The 17,865-nt window shown below is 35.5% G+C and overlaps 1 protein-coding gene across 6 annotated transcripts in view; it reads left to right on the plus strand.

The window, feature by feature from the left end:
* Positions 1–17,865, plus strand: part of RIC1 (RIC1 homolog, RAB6A GEF complex partner 1) — a 147,307-nt gene that overhangs the window by 71,375 nt on the left and 58,067 nt on the right. For 5 of the 6 annotated variants that reach the window (XM_021927837.1, XM_009188802.1, XM_003911730.3 and 2 more), the window contains one exon: positions 16,511–16,618. In XM_021927837.1, coding sequence (XP_021783529.1) covers positions 16,511–16,618 — 108 coding nt within the window. Of the gene's footprint in view, positions 1–14,927; positions 16,130–16,510; positions 16,619–17,865 lie in introns of those variants that run through there. The other variant, XM_009188804.4, reaches the window with a different exon arrangement.

The raw sequence follows: 17,865 nt of genomic DNA on the forward strand, positions 1-17,865 counted from the left end.
TTTTATATGTTTTTTAGGATGGATTTAACTGTTAAGCTAGCTTAGCCCTTCTGAAATCGCCACTGAATGTCCTGGGTCTTTAACAAGGTCTCTCCATTCTGGCTAGTCAACTCGGAAATGTCTCCCAGTCCTATATGAACTGGATAGCCAAAAGCCCTAGCAGTCATTCTTTGCCTGTATTTATGGAGTGTCACTGTGTATTTGCATAGTATTCAGTAAGACTCAGGGGAAACTCCTGCAGGTTTCTAGAGCTTTTCTCTGTGTGTCTCCCACATCACTGGTGCTCTACTTCACAAATAGCTGCTTCTGCTTCTCTGAACTTTAATCTTTTTCTCCTAAACTTAACAAGGCTGCCATACTATACTTGGGTTCTCTCTCCCTACATGATGGACAAAATCTTATGAGGTTAGAAGGTGACATCTGCCAGAAAACCTGTTTTCCTTCCCTCATGATATCAGTCCTCTGCTGCCTGCTGTCTCATGTCTGAATATGGTTGGTTGATCTGTTTTGTCCAGTTCTCTTGTTTCTGGGCACTAGCTTAGTACCAGGTACTCTATTAGTAGAATAATAAAATGACCATCTATGTGTCCATCAGTCAGTTTGAACAATTTTCAGTCTTTTTCTACTGGAGTATATTTAAGCACATCCAAGATACCATTATTTCATTTCATCCAGAAATACTTATTATTGTGAGCATTCCAGTACACAATTTGGTGAATGCAAATGATGAAATATGAGGCCTGGAGTTTTGGGAAAAGAAATAGTTCTGAGCCTTTCCAGAATTACGGTTGGAAAACTAAAGCCTCTTAGTCCCAGAATTTACATAGGACTGCCAGAACTTTCTAGATCAAGCCTTGCACATTTCAGAATCATCTCAAATGGGATTCATCCTCATTTATTGTATGCCTACTATCTGTAAAACACTTGCTATACACTGCTACTGAAGATGCTAATGAATAATTGTTTAAAGTTAATGGCAATATAAAATAACAGATTGCCAGGTGAATATCTTGAAAAGTCATAGTAGTATTTCGGGGTAAAGTGATTAGTTGTCAAGGAAAGTTTTGTAAATAAGGAGACTTGAGTTCTATACTTGGGAGAAAAGTCAGGACTTAGGTAAGTTATGTTGTAAGGAAAAACACTGTAATTAATTGCGTTCTTGAAGTTTCTGTTCCCCCACACCCCAAATCTATTAGGTTATTTGCCACATTATTCTTTGCTTTAACTGGCACTTAAAGCATTTGTTATCTCCTGCACAAAAGAATCTGCTCAAATAAATGGCTGTTGAATTTAATTGTGAGTCAGTTTTCTGTATCACCTGATCTAGCCCTCCAAAGCATACTTGACATGCTTTAAAAGCAGTCTTCTTTTCTTTTAAGACTTCTGTGTAGTTTTTATGCTACACTTGTGGGTATTGTGGTTTGATTTTTGTTTTTTACCAATTTGATGAGAAATTACTCCCCCCTCAATGTCCTGGGAAGTTTGACTAGTGGTTGACCCATCCCATAGAAACATTTTATGTTTTTCATGGACCTTTAAGGGCCACTCATTAACGTGAATGCCTTATCATTCATTGGAACAGAAAACTGGGAGGGTTTACTTTTAATTACAAAAGTCAATGTATGTCAAATACATGAATAAAACAAAACTGGCTTAGCTTCATTTTTCCTACTTTCTTATTTTTCTTAGACTTGCTATTACTACCTCAAATAAATATCCAGTTTAGAGATGTGGAAAAAAATATGGCAGTTGGAATCAGGGAGGCCCAGGTTCTAGTTCAGATTCTACTTTTTCCCAAGACTTTGGAAAAGCCACTTTCTAAAGTTGCTTTCTGTGCTGTGTGTCTATAAAATGAGAAAAAAATGAGTTATTATTAGATTCTTAATAAGTTGCAACTGGTATTGTTGCCTAGGTTGCCTTTTGAATTATGTAAATATAATCTGCCTCCATTCCATGTTTAAGACAATTTATATGTGTTTAGAAAAGAAGGGAATTCTAGTTCATTAACTGCGAGGTTTTAGAGTGAACTAGAATTTGAAGAATGACAAAACTTTAAGAGGTTGCCAAAAAATACAGGTGTACTTGTTCAAAAGCAAGTCTCAGATTGAGTCATATATCAAATGTAAGCAATAACAGACTTGACTCCTCTGGGGAATTTCGGCAGAGTATTCATTTATACAATACTTGAAAATTCCAAGTATTTACAAAGGTAGCTTATTTAATATAGTGTGAAACTCATTACATCATATCCTTGAATGATGTCATAATATCAATGAGGGAAAAAAATTGATCCCTGGCCAGGGCCACTGTCAATCTGGAATTTTCATATTCTCCCTGTGTCTGTGTAGTACTGTGGTTTCCTCCCACATTCCAAAGATGTACACTTTAGGTGAATCGGTGTCTGCATGGCCCCAGTCTGAGTGAGTGTGGGGTGTGTGTGTGAGTGCGCCCTCCAATGGAATGACATCTGGTCCAAGGTAGGCTTCAGTTTTGGCCCCGAGCTGCTGGAATGGGCCCTGGCCACCTGTAATTCTGAACTGGAATTAATGCATAAATGTTTTTATTCATCTTTCTTAAATGTATGTTTAGCTTACATTTATTTCAATGTCTTTTTTTTTTTCCAAAAAAGTGTTTGTATATTGCATATATAAATAAAATATAAAAGTAACATTTTATAAAACTTTCTAGAGAGACAAATTCCACACAAGTGGTAAGGGCAACCTCGTGTCTCTAGATTTGTTCTGTTTCATAAATTGGATTTTAACGAATCCTATGTAAATCAATTTTTGTAAATGAAGTGTAATGTTGGATTTTTCACATCTTAGATTTTTGCAGTTTTCTCAGATTTACAACACTTTCTGATGTCTGTTCACTCTGATTCTGAAACTAAATTATATTATTGGATTTCATATACAGTATTAAAATAGGTGGCGGTTTACCAAGGTTAAACTTTAAAGCATATTTGAAAGTTGTCTATCTATAAATAAGACAAATTGTCTACAGAATTAGCTTTATATAGCCAGTGATGTGTAAACCTCTTGGCTTTAAGTACCACAACAACTTAGCAACAACTTAGAATGCATTAAGAAAACTGTCACACGATCTGAAACTGCGTTAAAAAAATTCCTACTTTTTTTTTTCTTTCTTTTACTGGTTTCTTGTCTCTCAGGGTCACAGTTCTCATGGGCTTCCCCCACCCTACCCCACCAAGTTTCCTTTGTTGACATTTCTGTTCTTTCCTTGACAAATTCTGCCATGGCTGATGGGGAGACCACCTGATTAACCAATAGAGAACTGGGAATGACTGACAATTCTTAGCTAGTTCTATAAATTTTGTTAGTTTGTTTTTCTTAGCCCCAGTTAATCTCAAATAGATAGAAATTTAGAACATTATTGAGGGGATTATAATGGGATTAATCCCTTTTGCCTCTCCCGTAATGTATTCAGCTGTTTCATTTCTTTTTGTTCATATGCGATTTTGTGTTTTCAAAGTAAAAAATCAGAATATTTATTTAGCGTTTACTTTGGCTAAAAATATTCAATTTATTAAAGCTTCAAAATAATAACTGTAGTTCAAACTTTTAAGTTCCATCTACAAATCTTAAAAATCTATTTGTAAATCTAGCAAATTTCAACACTTTTGAGGGGAATCTTACAAATTAAATTCTCTTATGTGTATTAATGTATATTTATAAATATGCATTATAAATATATAATAAACTATATATTTTTCTTTTTAAAATACTTGAATTGTCTAAACAAGCTTTGTACCATTTTTAGAGCAGGTATTTCTGCCAAAGCATGATATATGCATTGTATAAACACCTTCATTCTACACAATTGCAAACTAAAAACAAAGCTTGTGGAAAAATCGTTGGAACAGATCACTTAAGACTTCCTATAACTTTGAACTAGAGGAATCACAAATAATAATCTTAATAAAAGTTAGAAGATACTAAATTTTTTCTTTTCCATGTAGTTGCACAAAGACAACTGCAAGTTATAAATATTTTTTTTTCAAATAAGTTTAATTTCCTACTGCTTCCCTACTCTTCACATTCTTTTCCCCAGTTAGCTTACCTAACTTTTAGTTCAGATTCTTCTCAGAATCATATGGTCAAAGTCTGGTGTTTAATTTCCCTTCATGTTTCTTCTCAAAATTTATCAAAACTACCACTGTGACTTAAATTGGCTGGGTTCTATTTCATTAGTGCAAGTAAACAATAACTTGTTGTACCCCATCTGTGGTATAACATATGGTATAGTTGGCTCTTCTGTTTGAGACCTATAGAAAAGTTCTGAATGTTTTTATTCTTTTCATGAGTGGATGTGTACATAGCATTCCTGATGGAGATATTTATCCTTTTTATGGGCATCTGTATTTAATCCTTTGGAGTATATTGATTTAAATGCAAAGTGTAGCTTAGAAATAAATGTTTGGGCTGGGTGAGGTGGCTCATGCCTGTAATCTCAGCACTTTGGGAGGCCCAAGGCGGGTGCATCACTTGAGGTCGGGAGTTCAAGACCAGCCTGGCCAACATGGCAGAACCCCGTCTCTACTGAAAATACAAAAATTAGCCAGTGTGGTAATCCCGGCTCCTATAGAGGCTGAAGCAGACTGCTTGAACCAGGAGGTGGACATTTCAGTGCGCCGAAATTGCGCCACTGCACTCCAGCCTGGGTTACAGAGCAAGACTCTATTTTTTAAAAAAAAAGTTCAGTTACATTTTCTCTTGAAAATTCAGGGTATTTTTTGTATCCATCTTCCTTACCTTGCATAGTTTAACTTAACTTTTGCTCTGTATAATTCGTACCATAACATTGGTATGAATATGGTAGGTAATGCATGTCAAATCTGTTACCTGTTTTTGCAAACAATCTATGCTTTTCGTGAGAAAACCAAGGTAATTAAAATATTGAAGCTGGTTAGTTTCTTAAGCACATGACTGGAATCAAAAGTACACTGAGTAACTATTCACATTTAATACACTCAAATTGTCAGAAAACACAGGCACATACATCCCACTTATACAGGGATCCACGTATTAAGCATCATCAATTGTCTGGAATAGCTAAGATTCAGGAAATAAGGCCTCAAAGGGGACACTGAGCAGCCAAAATGGATATATTCATCCCATTGATGAGGTGTTCCTCATCTTTTACTCATTCAAGACATTTGTTTGTTTGGGGCTATATACAAGGCAATAGTGTGAATTAGAGTTGATTTTTTCCCAGTCTGAAGCTCATAGTTTATTAAGGGGACAAAAGCTAAATTCAGATAATATCAAATACACTGTAAAAGTGACATGTACTATAAAGGAGCTACAGATAAAGAGCTTTTGGGAGGCAGTTGAGAAGGGGAACATACTTTCAGTGTATTGTATTTTAAAGAGAGTAGCATCTGAACTGAGTCATGAGGTATATTAGTCTGTTCTCACACTGGTATAAATAAACGCCTAAGACTGGGTAATTTATAAAGAAAAGAGGTTTAATTGGTTCACGGTTCTGCAGACTGTACAGGAAGAATGGCTGGGGAGGCCTCAGGAAACTTATAGTCATGACAGAAGGAGAAGGGGAAGCAGGCACCTCTTACATAGCCAGAGCAGGAAGCCGGGGAGAGGTACTACACACTTTTGTTTTTTTGTTTTTGTTTGTTTGAGACAGAGTCTCGCTCTGTTGCCAGGTAGGAGTGCAGTGGCACCATCTCAGCTCACTGCAAGCTCCGCCTCCCAGGTTCAAGCAATTCTCCTGCCTCAGCCTCCCGAGTAGCTGGGACTACAGGCACACACCGTCTTGCCCAGCTAATTTTTTTTTGTATTTTAGTGGAGACAGGCTTTCACCATGTTGCCCAGGCTGGTCTCGACCTCCTGAGCTCAGGCAGTCCACCCACCTCGGCCTCGCAAAGTGCTAGGATTACAAGCGTGAGCCACTGCATGCAGCTGTGCTATACCCTTTTAAACAACTAGATCTCATGATAACTTACTATCACAAGAACAGCATCAAAGGGGAAATCACCCTCATTATCCAGTCACCTCCCACCAGGCCCCACCTCCAACATTGGGGATTACAATTTGACATAAGATTTGCACAGGGACACAAACCCAAACCATATAATTCCACCCTTGTCCCCTCCCCAAATCTCACATTTTTCTCACATTTAAAATACAATCATGCCTTCACAAGAGTCCCCCAAAGTCTGAACCCGTTCCAGCATTAACTCAAAAGTCCGAAGTCTCATATGAGATAAAACTAGTCCCTTCCGCCTATGAGCCTGTAAAATCAAAAAAACAAGTTAATAACTTCCAAGATACAATGGGAATGTAGACATTGGGTAACACTCCTGTTCCAAAAGGGAGAAATCAGCCAAAAGAAAGGGGCTGTAAGCCCCGTGCAGATCTGAAATGCAGCAGGGCAGTCATTAAATCTTAAAGCTCCAAAATAACCTCCTTTGACTCCATGTCTTACGTAGCATTAAGTACATTTACAATGTTTTGTACAACTATCACAATTATCTAGTTCCAGAACTTTTACATCACTCCGAGCAGAAACCATGGATTCATTAAGAAGTCATTCCCTGTTCTCTACTGCTCTCAACCCCTAGAACCATACATTTGTTTCCTGTCTCTCTCTGGATTTGCCTACTCTGGATATACTGTATAAATAGAATAATACAGCATGTACCTTTTGTGTCTTATTTAATTTCTGAATACTTTGTATAAATGGAATCACACGCTGTGTACTTTTTGTGTCTTCTTAATGTAATATTTTCAAGGTTAATTCATGTTTTAGCATGTATCAATACTTCATTTCTTTTATGGCTGAATAATATTTTATTATATGGATTTACCACAGGGTGTTTATCCATTAATCAGGTGATGGACATTGAGGTTGTTTTCACTTTTTGGCTATTGTGAACAGTCCTGCTATGACTAGGAGTGTTCATAGCAATTGTTCATAAACAATTTGTATTTGAACACCTGTTTTCAATTCTTTTTGGGTCTATACCTCCAAGTAGAATTGCTAGGTTACATAGTAATTGTATGTTAAACTTTTTGAAAAACTGCCAGACTATTTTCCCACAAGTCATTCATGATGGTTCTGGTTTCTCCACATCCTCATCAACACTTGTTATTTTCTGTTTTTTTATTATATTAGGGTCATCCCAATGAATGTGAAATAGTATCTCATTATGGTTTTAATTTGTATTTCCCTAATGATTAATGACATTGAACATACTTTCATTTGCTCTTTGGCCATTTTTGTATCTTCTCTAGATAAATATCTATTCAAGTCTTCTTCCCACTTTTTTTTTTTTTCTTTTTTTTTTTTTTTTTTAGAAAGGTTCTTGCTTTGTCATCCAGACAGTGGCACAATCATAGCTCACTGCATCCTTGATTTCCTGGGCTCAAGCAATCCTCTCACCTGAGTCTCCAGAGTAGCTGGGACTACAGGCATGCACCACTACACCTGGCTAATTTTTTAATTTTTTGTAAAGATGAGATCTCACTATGTTGCTCAAGCTAGTCTTAAACTCCTGGGTTCAAGCAATTCTCCTGTCTTGGCCCCCCAAAGTGCTAGAATAACAAGTATGAGCCACCATGCCCCACCTCTCCCTTCTTTTTAATTGGGTTGTTTATCTTTGTCTGAGTTGTAAGTCCTCTTTGTATATTCTGGATACTAGATCCTTTTAAGATACATGATTTTCATATTTTTTTTCTCATTCTCCGGGCTTTTTACTTTCTTGGTAGTATATTTTGCACAAAAAAGTTTAATTGTGATGATGTCCAATTTTTATATATATATATACTTCCTTATAGTTTTCTGATATCTAGAAAACAATTGCCAAATGCAAGGCCATGACAATTTACCCCTATATTTTCTTCTATTTTGTAAGAATAGTTTCAGCTCTTATATTTAGAGTTTTGATTCATTTTGAATTATTTTTTACTTATGGTGTGAGATAAGGATCCAACTTAATTATTTCGTAAATGGCTATTCAGTTGTCTTAGTACCATTTGTTAGAGAGAATGTTGTTTCCCCTGTTGAATGCACTTGGCACCCTTGCCAATAATCAATTGACCATAGGTGTATAAGTTTTTTATTAGGCTCTTAATTCTATTCCATTGGTCTTTATGTCTGCCCTTGTATCATTACCACATTGTGTTGGATATTGTAGCTTTGCAGTAAGTTTTGCGATCAGGAAATGTGAGTTCTCCAACTTTGTTCTTCTTTTCAAGATTATTTTGGCTCTTCAGGGTTCCTTGCCTTTCCATATGAATTTTAGGATCAGCTTTCCCATTTCTTTTTTTTTTAAAAAAAAGAACATTGGGCCGGGCGCGGTGGCTCAAGCCTGTAATCCTAGCACTTTGGGAGGCCGAGACGGGCGGATCACGAGGTCAGGAGATCGAGACCATCCTAGCTAACACGGTGAAACCCCGTCTCTACTAAAAAATACAAAAAAAAACTAGCCGGGCGAGGTGGCGGGCGCCTGTAGTCCCAGCTACTCGGCAGGCTGAGACAGGAGAATGGCGTAAACCCGGGAGGCGGAGCTTGCAGTGAGCTGAGATCTGGCCACTGCACTCTAGCCTGGGCTACAGAGCGAGACTCCGTCTCAAAAAAAAAAAAAAAAAAAAAGAACATTGGGATTTTGGTAGAAATTGCATTTCATCTATAGCTATAACAATATTAAATATTCCATTCATGAACATAATATACCTTTCCAATTTCTTAGTTCTCCCTTAATTTATTTACGCATACAACTCTTACTCATTCTTGGGTCAGTTTATTCCCAAGTATTTTATTCTTTTTGATGCTATTGTAAATGGAGTTGTTTTCTGAAATTTTTATTGCTAGTGTAGAGAAATATATATGATTTCTGTGTTGATCATATACTACAACTTTGATAAATTTATTAGCTCTAATAACTCTTCTGTGGATTCTTTAGAATTTTCTATATATACTATACTATTATGACATCTTTGAATAAAGAGAGTCCCATTTTTTCTGTTTGTGTTGGATGACTTTTCTTTTTCTTACCTGATTGCTGTCTAAATGTCCAGTATTATGTTGAATGGAAGTAGTGAGAGCAGCATTCTTGTCTCATGCCTGATCATAGAGGGAAAACTTTCAGTCAGTAAACAGTCATTTACTGTTGAGTAAGATGTTAGCTGTGCGCTTTTTCATATATGTCCTTTATCATTTTGAAAAAGCTCCCTTCCTTTCCTAGTTTGTTGAGTGTTTTTATCTTAAAAGATTATTACTATTTTTTCAGATGTTTTTTCTGCATGAATTGAAATCATTCTGGGATTTTTCCCCTTCATTCTATTAATGTGATTACATTGTATTACATTGATTTTCATGTGTTTAATCACCATTGTATTCTTGGGCTAAGCCCACTTGGTCATGGTGGATAATCCTTTTAATATGCTACTAGATCCAATCTGCTAATATTTTGTTGAGGATTTTTTTTCCATCTGTGTTCATAAGGTATATTGAGCCATGGTTTCCTTTTCTTGCAGTGTCTTTGTCTGACTTTGGTATCGGGGTAATGCCGGCCTCATAGAATGAATTAGAAGTCCAAGGATGGTGGCTCACACCTGTAATCCCAGCATTTTGGGAGGCCAAGGTGGGCAGATCACGAGGTCAGGAGATCTAGACCATCCTGACCAACATGGCGAAACTCCATCTAAAAATTAAAAAATTAACTGGTCGTGGTGGCACGTGCCTGTAATCCCAGGTACTCGGGAAGCTGAGGCAGGAGAATTGCTTCAACCAGGGAGTCAGAGGTTGCAGTGAACTGAGATTGCACCACTGCACTCCAGCCTGGTGACAGAGCAAGACTCTGTCTAAAAAGAAAAAAAAAGAAGAAGAAGGAATGAATTAGAAAGTGTTCCCTCCTCTTACCTATTTTTTTTTTTTAAATAACATCTTGAGAAGGATGAAAGTTCATTCTTATTTAAATATTGTATAAGTCACTAAGCCACCTGGTTTTGGGCTCTTCTTTATTGGGAGGTTTTTGATTACTGACTCAATTTTGTTACTTGTTACAGGTCTATTCATATGTTTTATTTCTTCTTGAGTTATTTGGGAAATTTGTGTGTTTCTAGGAATTTGTCCATTTAACATAGGTTATCTAACTTGTTAGCATTCAGTTGTTTACGGTATTCTCTTATGAGCCATACTGTTTTTTTGTATGGTCAGTAATAATATTCCCACTTCTATTTCGGACTTTTAGAGTCTTCTCTCTTTTTCCTTAGGTTTTTCAATTGTATTGATGTTTTCAAACAACCAACTCTTTATTTAATTGATTTTTCTCTATTGTTTTTCTATTCTCAATTTCATGTACAGCCACTCTAATTTTTATCACATCTATCCTTCTGCCAGCTCTTTTACTACTTCCATAAGGTATAAAGTTAGGTTATTGATTTGAAATCTTTTTTTAATGTAGGCATTTTAGCTATAAATTTCCCTCTGATCCCATAATGTTGTATTTGTATTTTCATTAGTTTCAGAGTATTTCCTAATTTCCCTTTTGGTTCTTCTTTGAGTCATTGATTGTTTTAGAGTGTATTTTGGATTTCCACATATTTGTGATTTTTCTAGTTTTACTGATTTTTAGTTATATTCCATTTGGTTAGAGAAGATACTTTATATGCTTTCAGTCTTTTAAAATATATTAAGACTTTTTTGTGGTTTAATATCCATTCTGTCTTGGAGAATGTTCCATGTGCATTTGAGAACAGTATGTATTTTGCTGTTGGGTGGCATATTCAGTATGTGTCTTAGGTCTAAGTGGTTTATATAGCGTTACTTAAATTCTCTATTTCCTTATTTTCTGCCCAGTTCTATCCATTATTGAAAGTGGAGTATTGAAGTCTCTAACATTATTACAGATCTATTTTTCCCTTCAGTTTTGTGTTCTTTCTTCATATATTAATATTTTGTGGCTCTGATGTTATATTTGTATCTATTTATAGGTGTGGTATCTTCTTGCTAGATTGACTGTTTTATCATTATAAAAGTCATTCTTTGTCTCTTGTGATAGTTCTTAAAGTCTTTTGGTTTTTTGTTTGTGTATTTGTTTGTTTCTGATTTTACCATAGCCACCCTGTCTTGGTTACTATTTGCATGGAATATATTTTTCCTTCCTTCCACCTTCAGCTTGTTTCCTTGAATCTAAAGTAATTCTCTTGTAGACAACTTATAAATGGACTCATTTGGTTTCTTTGAATCCACTCTGACAATGCTTGCCTTTTAATGAATGCGTTTAATCCATTTACATTTAAAGTACTTACTGATAAAGAAGGATTTCTGCCATTTTGCTATTTGTTTTCTATTATGTCTGTATCATTTTGTTCCTGGGTTCCTCCACTACTGCCTTTTTGTTGTTCTTGGTTTGATTTTTTTGCATTGTACCATTTTGACTCCTTTCTTATTTCCTTTTTTGTACATGTTTTAGTTATTAATGGTTACCCTGGGGATTAAATTAACATCTTGCATGTACAACAGCCTAGTTTGAAGTAATACCAACTTAGCTTCAATAATATCTCAAAACTATGTTCCTGTACATCTCCCTCCCTCCCTTATGTTGTTGTTATCACAAATTACATCTTTATACATTGTATGACTGTTAACATGGATGTATAATTGCTGTTTTATGCACTTGTCTTTTGAGTCATATAGGGAGAAAAAGGCAGATTTCTGAAACTATAATACTGCTGGCTTTTATATTTACCTATGTAATTACTTTTATCAGTGTTCTTTATTTTCTCACATGGCTCTGAGTTATTGCCTCTTTTCTCTTCAGGCTGAAGAACTTCCTTTAGCATTTCTTGTAGTTCAGGTCTACTTGTGACAAATTCCCTCAACTTTTTGCTTATCTGGAAATTCGGTAATTTCTTTTTTGTTTTTGAAGGATAATTTTTCTAGATATTTCAGCACTTGAAATGTGCCATCCCACTGTTTTCTGACCTCCATGGTTTCCTATGAAAAGTTGGCTGTCAGTCTTACTTGGGATCTCTTGTATGTGAAGAGTCACATACATCTCTTGCTACTTTCAAGATTCTCTTTGTTTTTTGACAGTTTGAACATAATGTGTCTCTGTGTGCAACTTTTAAAATTTATCCTACTTGGAGTTTCTTGGATGAAAGACTCTTGTTTTTCTCAAATTTGGAAAGTTTGTAACCATTATTTCTTCATATATTCTGTTTTCTCTCTCCTTGCCTTTGGACTTCCATCATACAAACAGGCATTGTTATTTATGATGTTGTTCCCATAAGTCTTTAAACTATGTCTATTTTTTTTCATTCTTTTTTCCTATTTCTCAGATTGCATAGTTACTGAAATCACTCATGTAGAATAGTCATAAACTGTTAATTAGTTGAGTTTTACAGGACAAAAATCTAACAATTGTCAGTTACTATATTAGTCAGTATAGGTTAGATCTCCACAGTAGAGGATTAAAAACAGAACATGTACCAAGTGTTGGCTCTTAAATTTTCTGTTGAGAAGTGACACAAATGACTTCCCCTCATATTTTGTAGGCCAAAGTAAATCATGTGGCCACACCTAATTTTAGGAAGGCAAGAAACTGCAGTTCTGCTGTCTGTCCAGATATGAAAAACATTAACATTTACAGTGTGTGTTCCCTTCCCTACCCCACCCCCAGTCCATTGTTTAGCATTTGTTCCATTATTTCTATGTGCAGACAGAGGTTATTTTGTTAGTCTCTTTAACTCTATAATTTTCAGTTGCTTAGAGCCTTAAATATTAGAGCTTGATTATCAGCTCCCTTACTTTCTTAGCTTTGTGACCAAGAGCACAGTTCTCAATATTTGTTAAGTTTCAGTTTTCTCTCTGGAAAAGTGGAGATAATTCCTGTCTCAAAAGATTACAAATGATCAGTTGAGATAATGTGTATAGGATGTTTTGTACACTGTTTCATACATAGTAAATACTCTATTCCTGTTCTCCTGGCATTCATTGCTCTCATAATATGGCTTCATCTTCTTCTTCTAGCCTCATCTTCTGTGACTCTCTTCTAATCATCTGACGCTGTACCTTATCAAATTATAGTTGAACTCTAAAATATTTTTATCAGAAAGTCAGAATTTTTTTGTTACTATAATTTTTTAAAGTTTGCTCTATTTTAGTATGTTTGGAAGACAGGATGGAAACTTTCCTGCCAGATGTAGCTCTAATTTTATAATGGAAGTCATGAAGAAATTAGGATTTACTTAAATTTACTTTAAAGTTCTTATAATACTTGTAATAAATGAGGTATCCATATAAAGAAAAACATGGTTTCCAGTTTTAAGATAGGTAATGTGGTTTCCATTCTTTCTCTTGATAATCACCAACAGAAAAAATGTTGAAATAATATTTCCATCTTTAATCAAAACTAGAAGTATCTCCAACCCTTGAGCTAAAAATCCGAAGGAAAAGAGTAAATAACTAAGGAAGACCATCAAACTTGAGTGCTTAAGAACCTACAGGATACTGACAAAAAGCACCTTGTTTTACCTGCAAACTCAGAAAGGCTCAGGGATTAGATGGACTAGTACTACAGAATATAGAAGTGAGGCAGGAGCCATCAACATAGAGATTGCTTGAAAACTCTGAATAAGGATTCCTGTGTTCCCGCCTCACAGGAAATATACTGTCTGGTTTAACAATATGTATTTAACAGTAGGACAAGAGTGAGATGCTAAAGTTGTCATAGTGCCTCCTTACCCTGCTTGGCTCCAGACTTCTGTCTTTCACACTTTAATATCCCAGGCAGGTTTGAGGGATCCTTCCTGGAGAAATGGAACCACTGAAGAAAAATTGCTCGACGGGTACTAGTATTTGAAGACCCCAACAAAAAAGCTGGCTGGCCACTACCCTGCTGAAGTCCATGAATTGACAGCCTGCGGACACATAGTCACCTTTTTATTGTTAACCTCTAAAATAAGAACAAAGGACTAAATGTTGTTAGCCATCTTAGGAAAGTTTCCAATGTAACTTAGAAACACATACCAGAAAAAAGGAACTTAAAGTAAACAGATAATTGAGGGAATGAAAACACCTCGAGGAAATAATTAACAACCTTAGACAAATTTTGGCTAATCAAAGCAGGATGGTTTAAGAAAACAAGGGGAGTGGATGAGAAAATTCTCAGAATGAAAAGTACAATAGTAGAAGTATATTCAGTAAAAGCATTGAAAGAAACAGTTGAGGAACTTTCCCTGGGTATAGAATAAAAGACAAAAATAAGAGAGAAAAGAGAAAATTAGAGTTTAATATGAGGTTTAATATCTAACTGACTAGGAGTTGTAGAAAGAACAGGGAATGGCGAAGCTTATTATTATATTATGGAAACAAAACATGCAAATTTCCAAGAGTTTAAACTAAATATATCAGTAGATTGAAGAGGTCTAGCAAGTGCTCAATGCAATGATAAATATTCACATACTTGTAGAAAAATTAATTATTCTGAAATTTCAGAAACCATTGGATATAAAAAGAAGATGCTAGGTACTTCAGAGGAAAATGAGCTAGTCTGTGAATAGGAATATCATCGAATTCCACAGCCATACTTGAGAATCTAAAAGGACATGTACCCAATGTACTTAACTCCCAGATTCAAAAGTTGTCAACATCCCCCTATCCCCATGCATGCATACTTTTTAAATATTAAGGCAACTTCCTTGTACTATATCATTATCATTCAACTCTAAATGCTTCTGTTTTATCGGTAACAGGTAGACTTTTTTTTTTTTTGAGACGGAGTCTCACTCTGCCGCCCAGGCTGGAGTGCAGTGGCCGGATCTCAGCTCACTGCAAGCTCCGCCTCCTGGGTTTACGCCATTCTTCTGCCTCAGCCTCCCGAGTAGCTGGGACTACAGGTGCCCGCCACGTCGCCCGGCTAGTTTTTTGTATTTTTTAGTGGAGACGGGGTTTCACTGTGTTAGCCAGGATGGTCTCGATCTCCTGACCTCGTGATCCCCCCGTCTCGGCCTCCCAAAGTGCTGGGATTACAGGCTACAGGTAGACATTTTAAGGAAACCAAACCACAATATTATTACACCCAACAGTATTAACAATAGTTTATTAATGTCATCAAATAGCTAGTCTGTGTTCAGTTTTCCTATTTTAACTCAGAGCTGTTATTTTAGGAGTTGGTCTGTTCAAATCAGGACACATGTCTTAAGTTTCCACTAAAAGGAGTCTACCTCTGTGTTGTTTTTTGTCTTAAGCTTTCTAGCCCTATTTGAATTTTAACGTCTGTGTATATATTACTTTGGAAAATAAAATTTAACTTTAAAACCAGATATATTAATACATGGAAGACATCTCAGTAAATCATCATAGGCCGTGTGTTCAGCAATTTAAATGTGACTCCTATAAACTAATTACTTTCATGTCCTTTTTACAGGCTGTCACATCAGTCAGACACGTTAGTTGAACATGAACCTGTATGGTTAAACCTTAGCTAGTTTAGTCGTTTAGACTTAGAAGGAATTAAGTACTCCAGATCATAGCAGTAGCAGGATAGAATGGTAATAAATCACAAAACTTTTATAATAAAAATAGTCTGTAACTAAAAAATAAGCAAGAAGGAAAACTAAAAAATGAGCATCAAAATATATTTCACAAAGCTGGGAACTTTGAAAGCTATTGGACTTGTTTGCCTCTTTGTGCATATTTCAATATTATTGACAAATTAATTTACAGGACTGTACTTGACTGGAAAGGGAGAGATTATATCAGCAGGCTAATTGTTGCCACAAGTGATAGCTGATGGTGAGAGACAGATAACTGTTAAATTCCAACACAGGCACTGAAGAAGATACTGGTCGACTATGCCATATGAAGATAAAGAATACAAAACAGCCTGTAGTCCTTTGAAGGGTTGTGTGTGACAGTTCAGTTAAGTTGGCATTGACCCAGCACTCTGCTGCAGCTGTTTAATGCCAGGGATTTAAAATTTTAGGTATTTTGTTATTTATTACTAAGTAACTTGCAAAACATCTCCGAATTGCACCCTTGAATTTAACCTTAATTCTGATACATACCCAAAGAATAGGAATCAAGGATAAGGTGTGGAGTAAGTAAAGATGAAGCTACACGATTTGGACCACTGGGACAGGTACTATATAGAATGATACATTTTTTTTCCCCATAGTTGCCCACCTTAGAAAGGGCCCTCAGTAATTTTAAACAAAATGCCTGTTGGTTCTCTTTTAGCGTTAGTTCACTTTTATTTCAAATGTGTTTTTTTTCTCAGATTCTCTGCTCTTCTCTTTCCCACCTTCCTAACACAGATTACATTGGTCAAACATTTATTTCCAATTGATAAGTAGATATGTCTACTATAATAGAATTTAAGTCTGTTTTTCATTTGAGAATCTGAAGGATGAATACCTGATTTGTAAGTTTGATTTCATTTACTTTATTTGATTGGATGTATATTAGCCACAGAGTGGAGGCAATTCAATATCTTTCTTTAACTCTATGATGTTTCTTTTAGAGGAAGTCCACAAATGAAGGGGACACCCCATTTTAAGGAAGAACAGTGTGCTCCAGCATTAAATTTAGAGATGAGGAAAATACTGGATTTACAAGCACCCATCATGAGGTACAGTATTTTGGTTAAATTTGACATTGTATGATGACAGTAGACAATGTAGTTGGTAAATCCCGTGACCAACAGGAAAGTTAGTTTAATTTCTTTTAATTCAAGATAACTTCTTAGTTCTGGAAATGCTTGATTAACCCTTATAAGACATTGGAAGTTTTGCAGATGGCACATTATACTTATTATAATAACGCTCATAAATTGAATATACCAACTATAATCTTATTTTGAAATTTATATTTTATAAGGTCTAGAATTGTTTGAGCGATAACAGTCCATATTTCCCAAAACAATACTGATGAAAGCACACAAGTTGAGGAAAAGAGAAAGTGCCTTTGTTTCCAAAGTTGTCTTAAGCTTCTGGGAAGTTTGTGTACACTTGGAAGAAAGTTATGCTTTCTCATCCAAATATGAATAAAGGTTTTATGACAAAGTGGCCAGAAATACCAGAATACTAGAAATCTATTTTATACCCATTGGTAGAAAAAAATAAGGAATCTTACCTACAATTTGGCTTTATTTCTTTAATTGTTGTTCCACTATTGATGTTTTAGTTGTCACTTAGTTTAGCTGCATATCTTTTCCATTGTGTAGATGTAAGAAAATTTACTTAAATGATACTCAGCTGTAAAAACATTGAGGACATTCTTTATGGAAAAAAAGCTTTCTAAATATGTTGTTGGGTGAAAAAAATAAAATGCATATGTTGCTACTGTTTGTTTTTAAAAGGGAGTTGAGGGATCTCCATCTTGTTTAAAAGAGATCATGTATTTTTCTGGAAGAATACATAAGAAACAGGATGAGAACTGAGTAGCTATGGGACAGGTTTGGGGGAAAAGCTATTGTGTACTCTTTTTTAATATTGAACTATGTAAATGTATTGAATTATATGAATGTAATGCTAATTTTAAAAAATCCCTCTGATTCACAGTTCTAAGAAAAGGTTTATTTCACCATTTCTCTTGTTAGAGTACTGTACAGAATGATATTGGAACATATTAAATAAAACTATGCAAGTGGCTGGGTATTGTCCTGCCTTTTTTGGTTCATCCCTTCATATCTTATTCTCATAGAAAAGAACACAATTATTATTTGCTTAAATGTAATCAGTGTTACAAAAGATTGAGTTCAAGGTTACTCATCGCCTTGGTCAGAGGGTTATTCATCACTTCACATTTTATTTGTTTCAGCATGGGAATCACTTTCAAGAAAGTAACTTGATACATAAGGAATTCTGAGTGTCTGTA

This window comes from Papio anubis, chromosome 13, assembly GCF_008728515.1.
Source record: "Papio anubis isolate 15944 chromosome 13, Panubis1.0, whole genome shotgun sequence".
Lineage (NCBI taxonomy): Eukaryota > Metazoa > Chordata > Mammalia > Primates > Cercopithecidae > Papio > Papio anubis.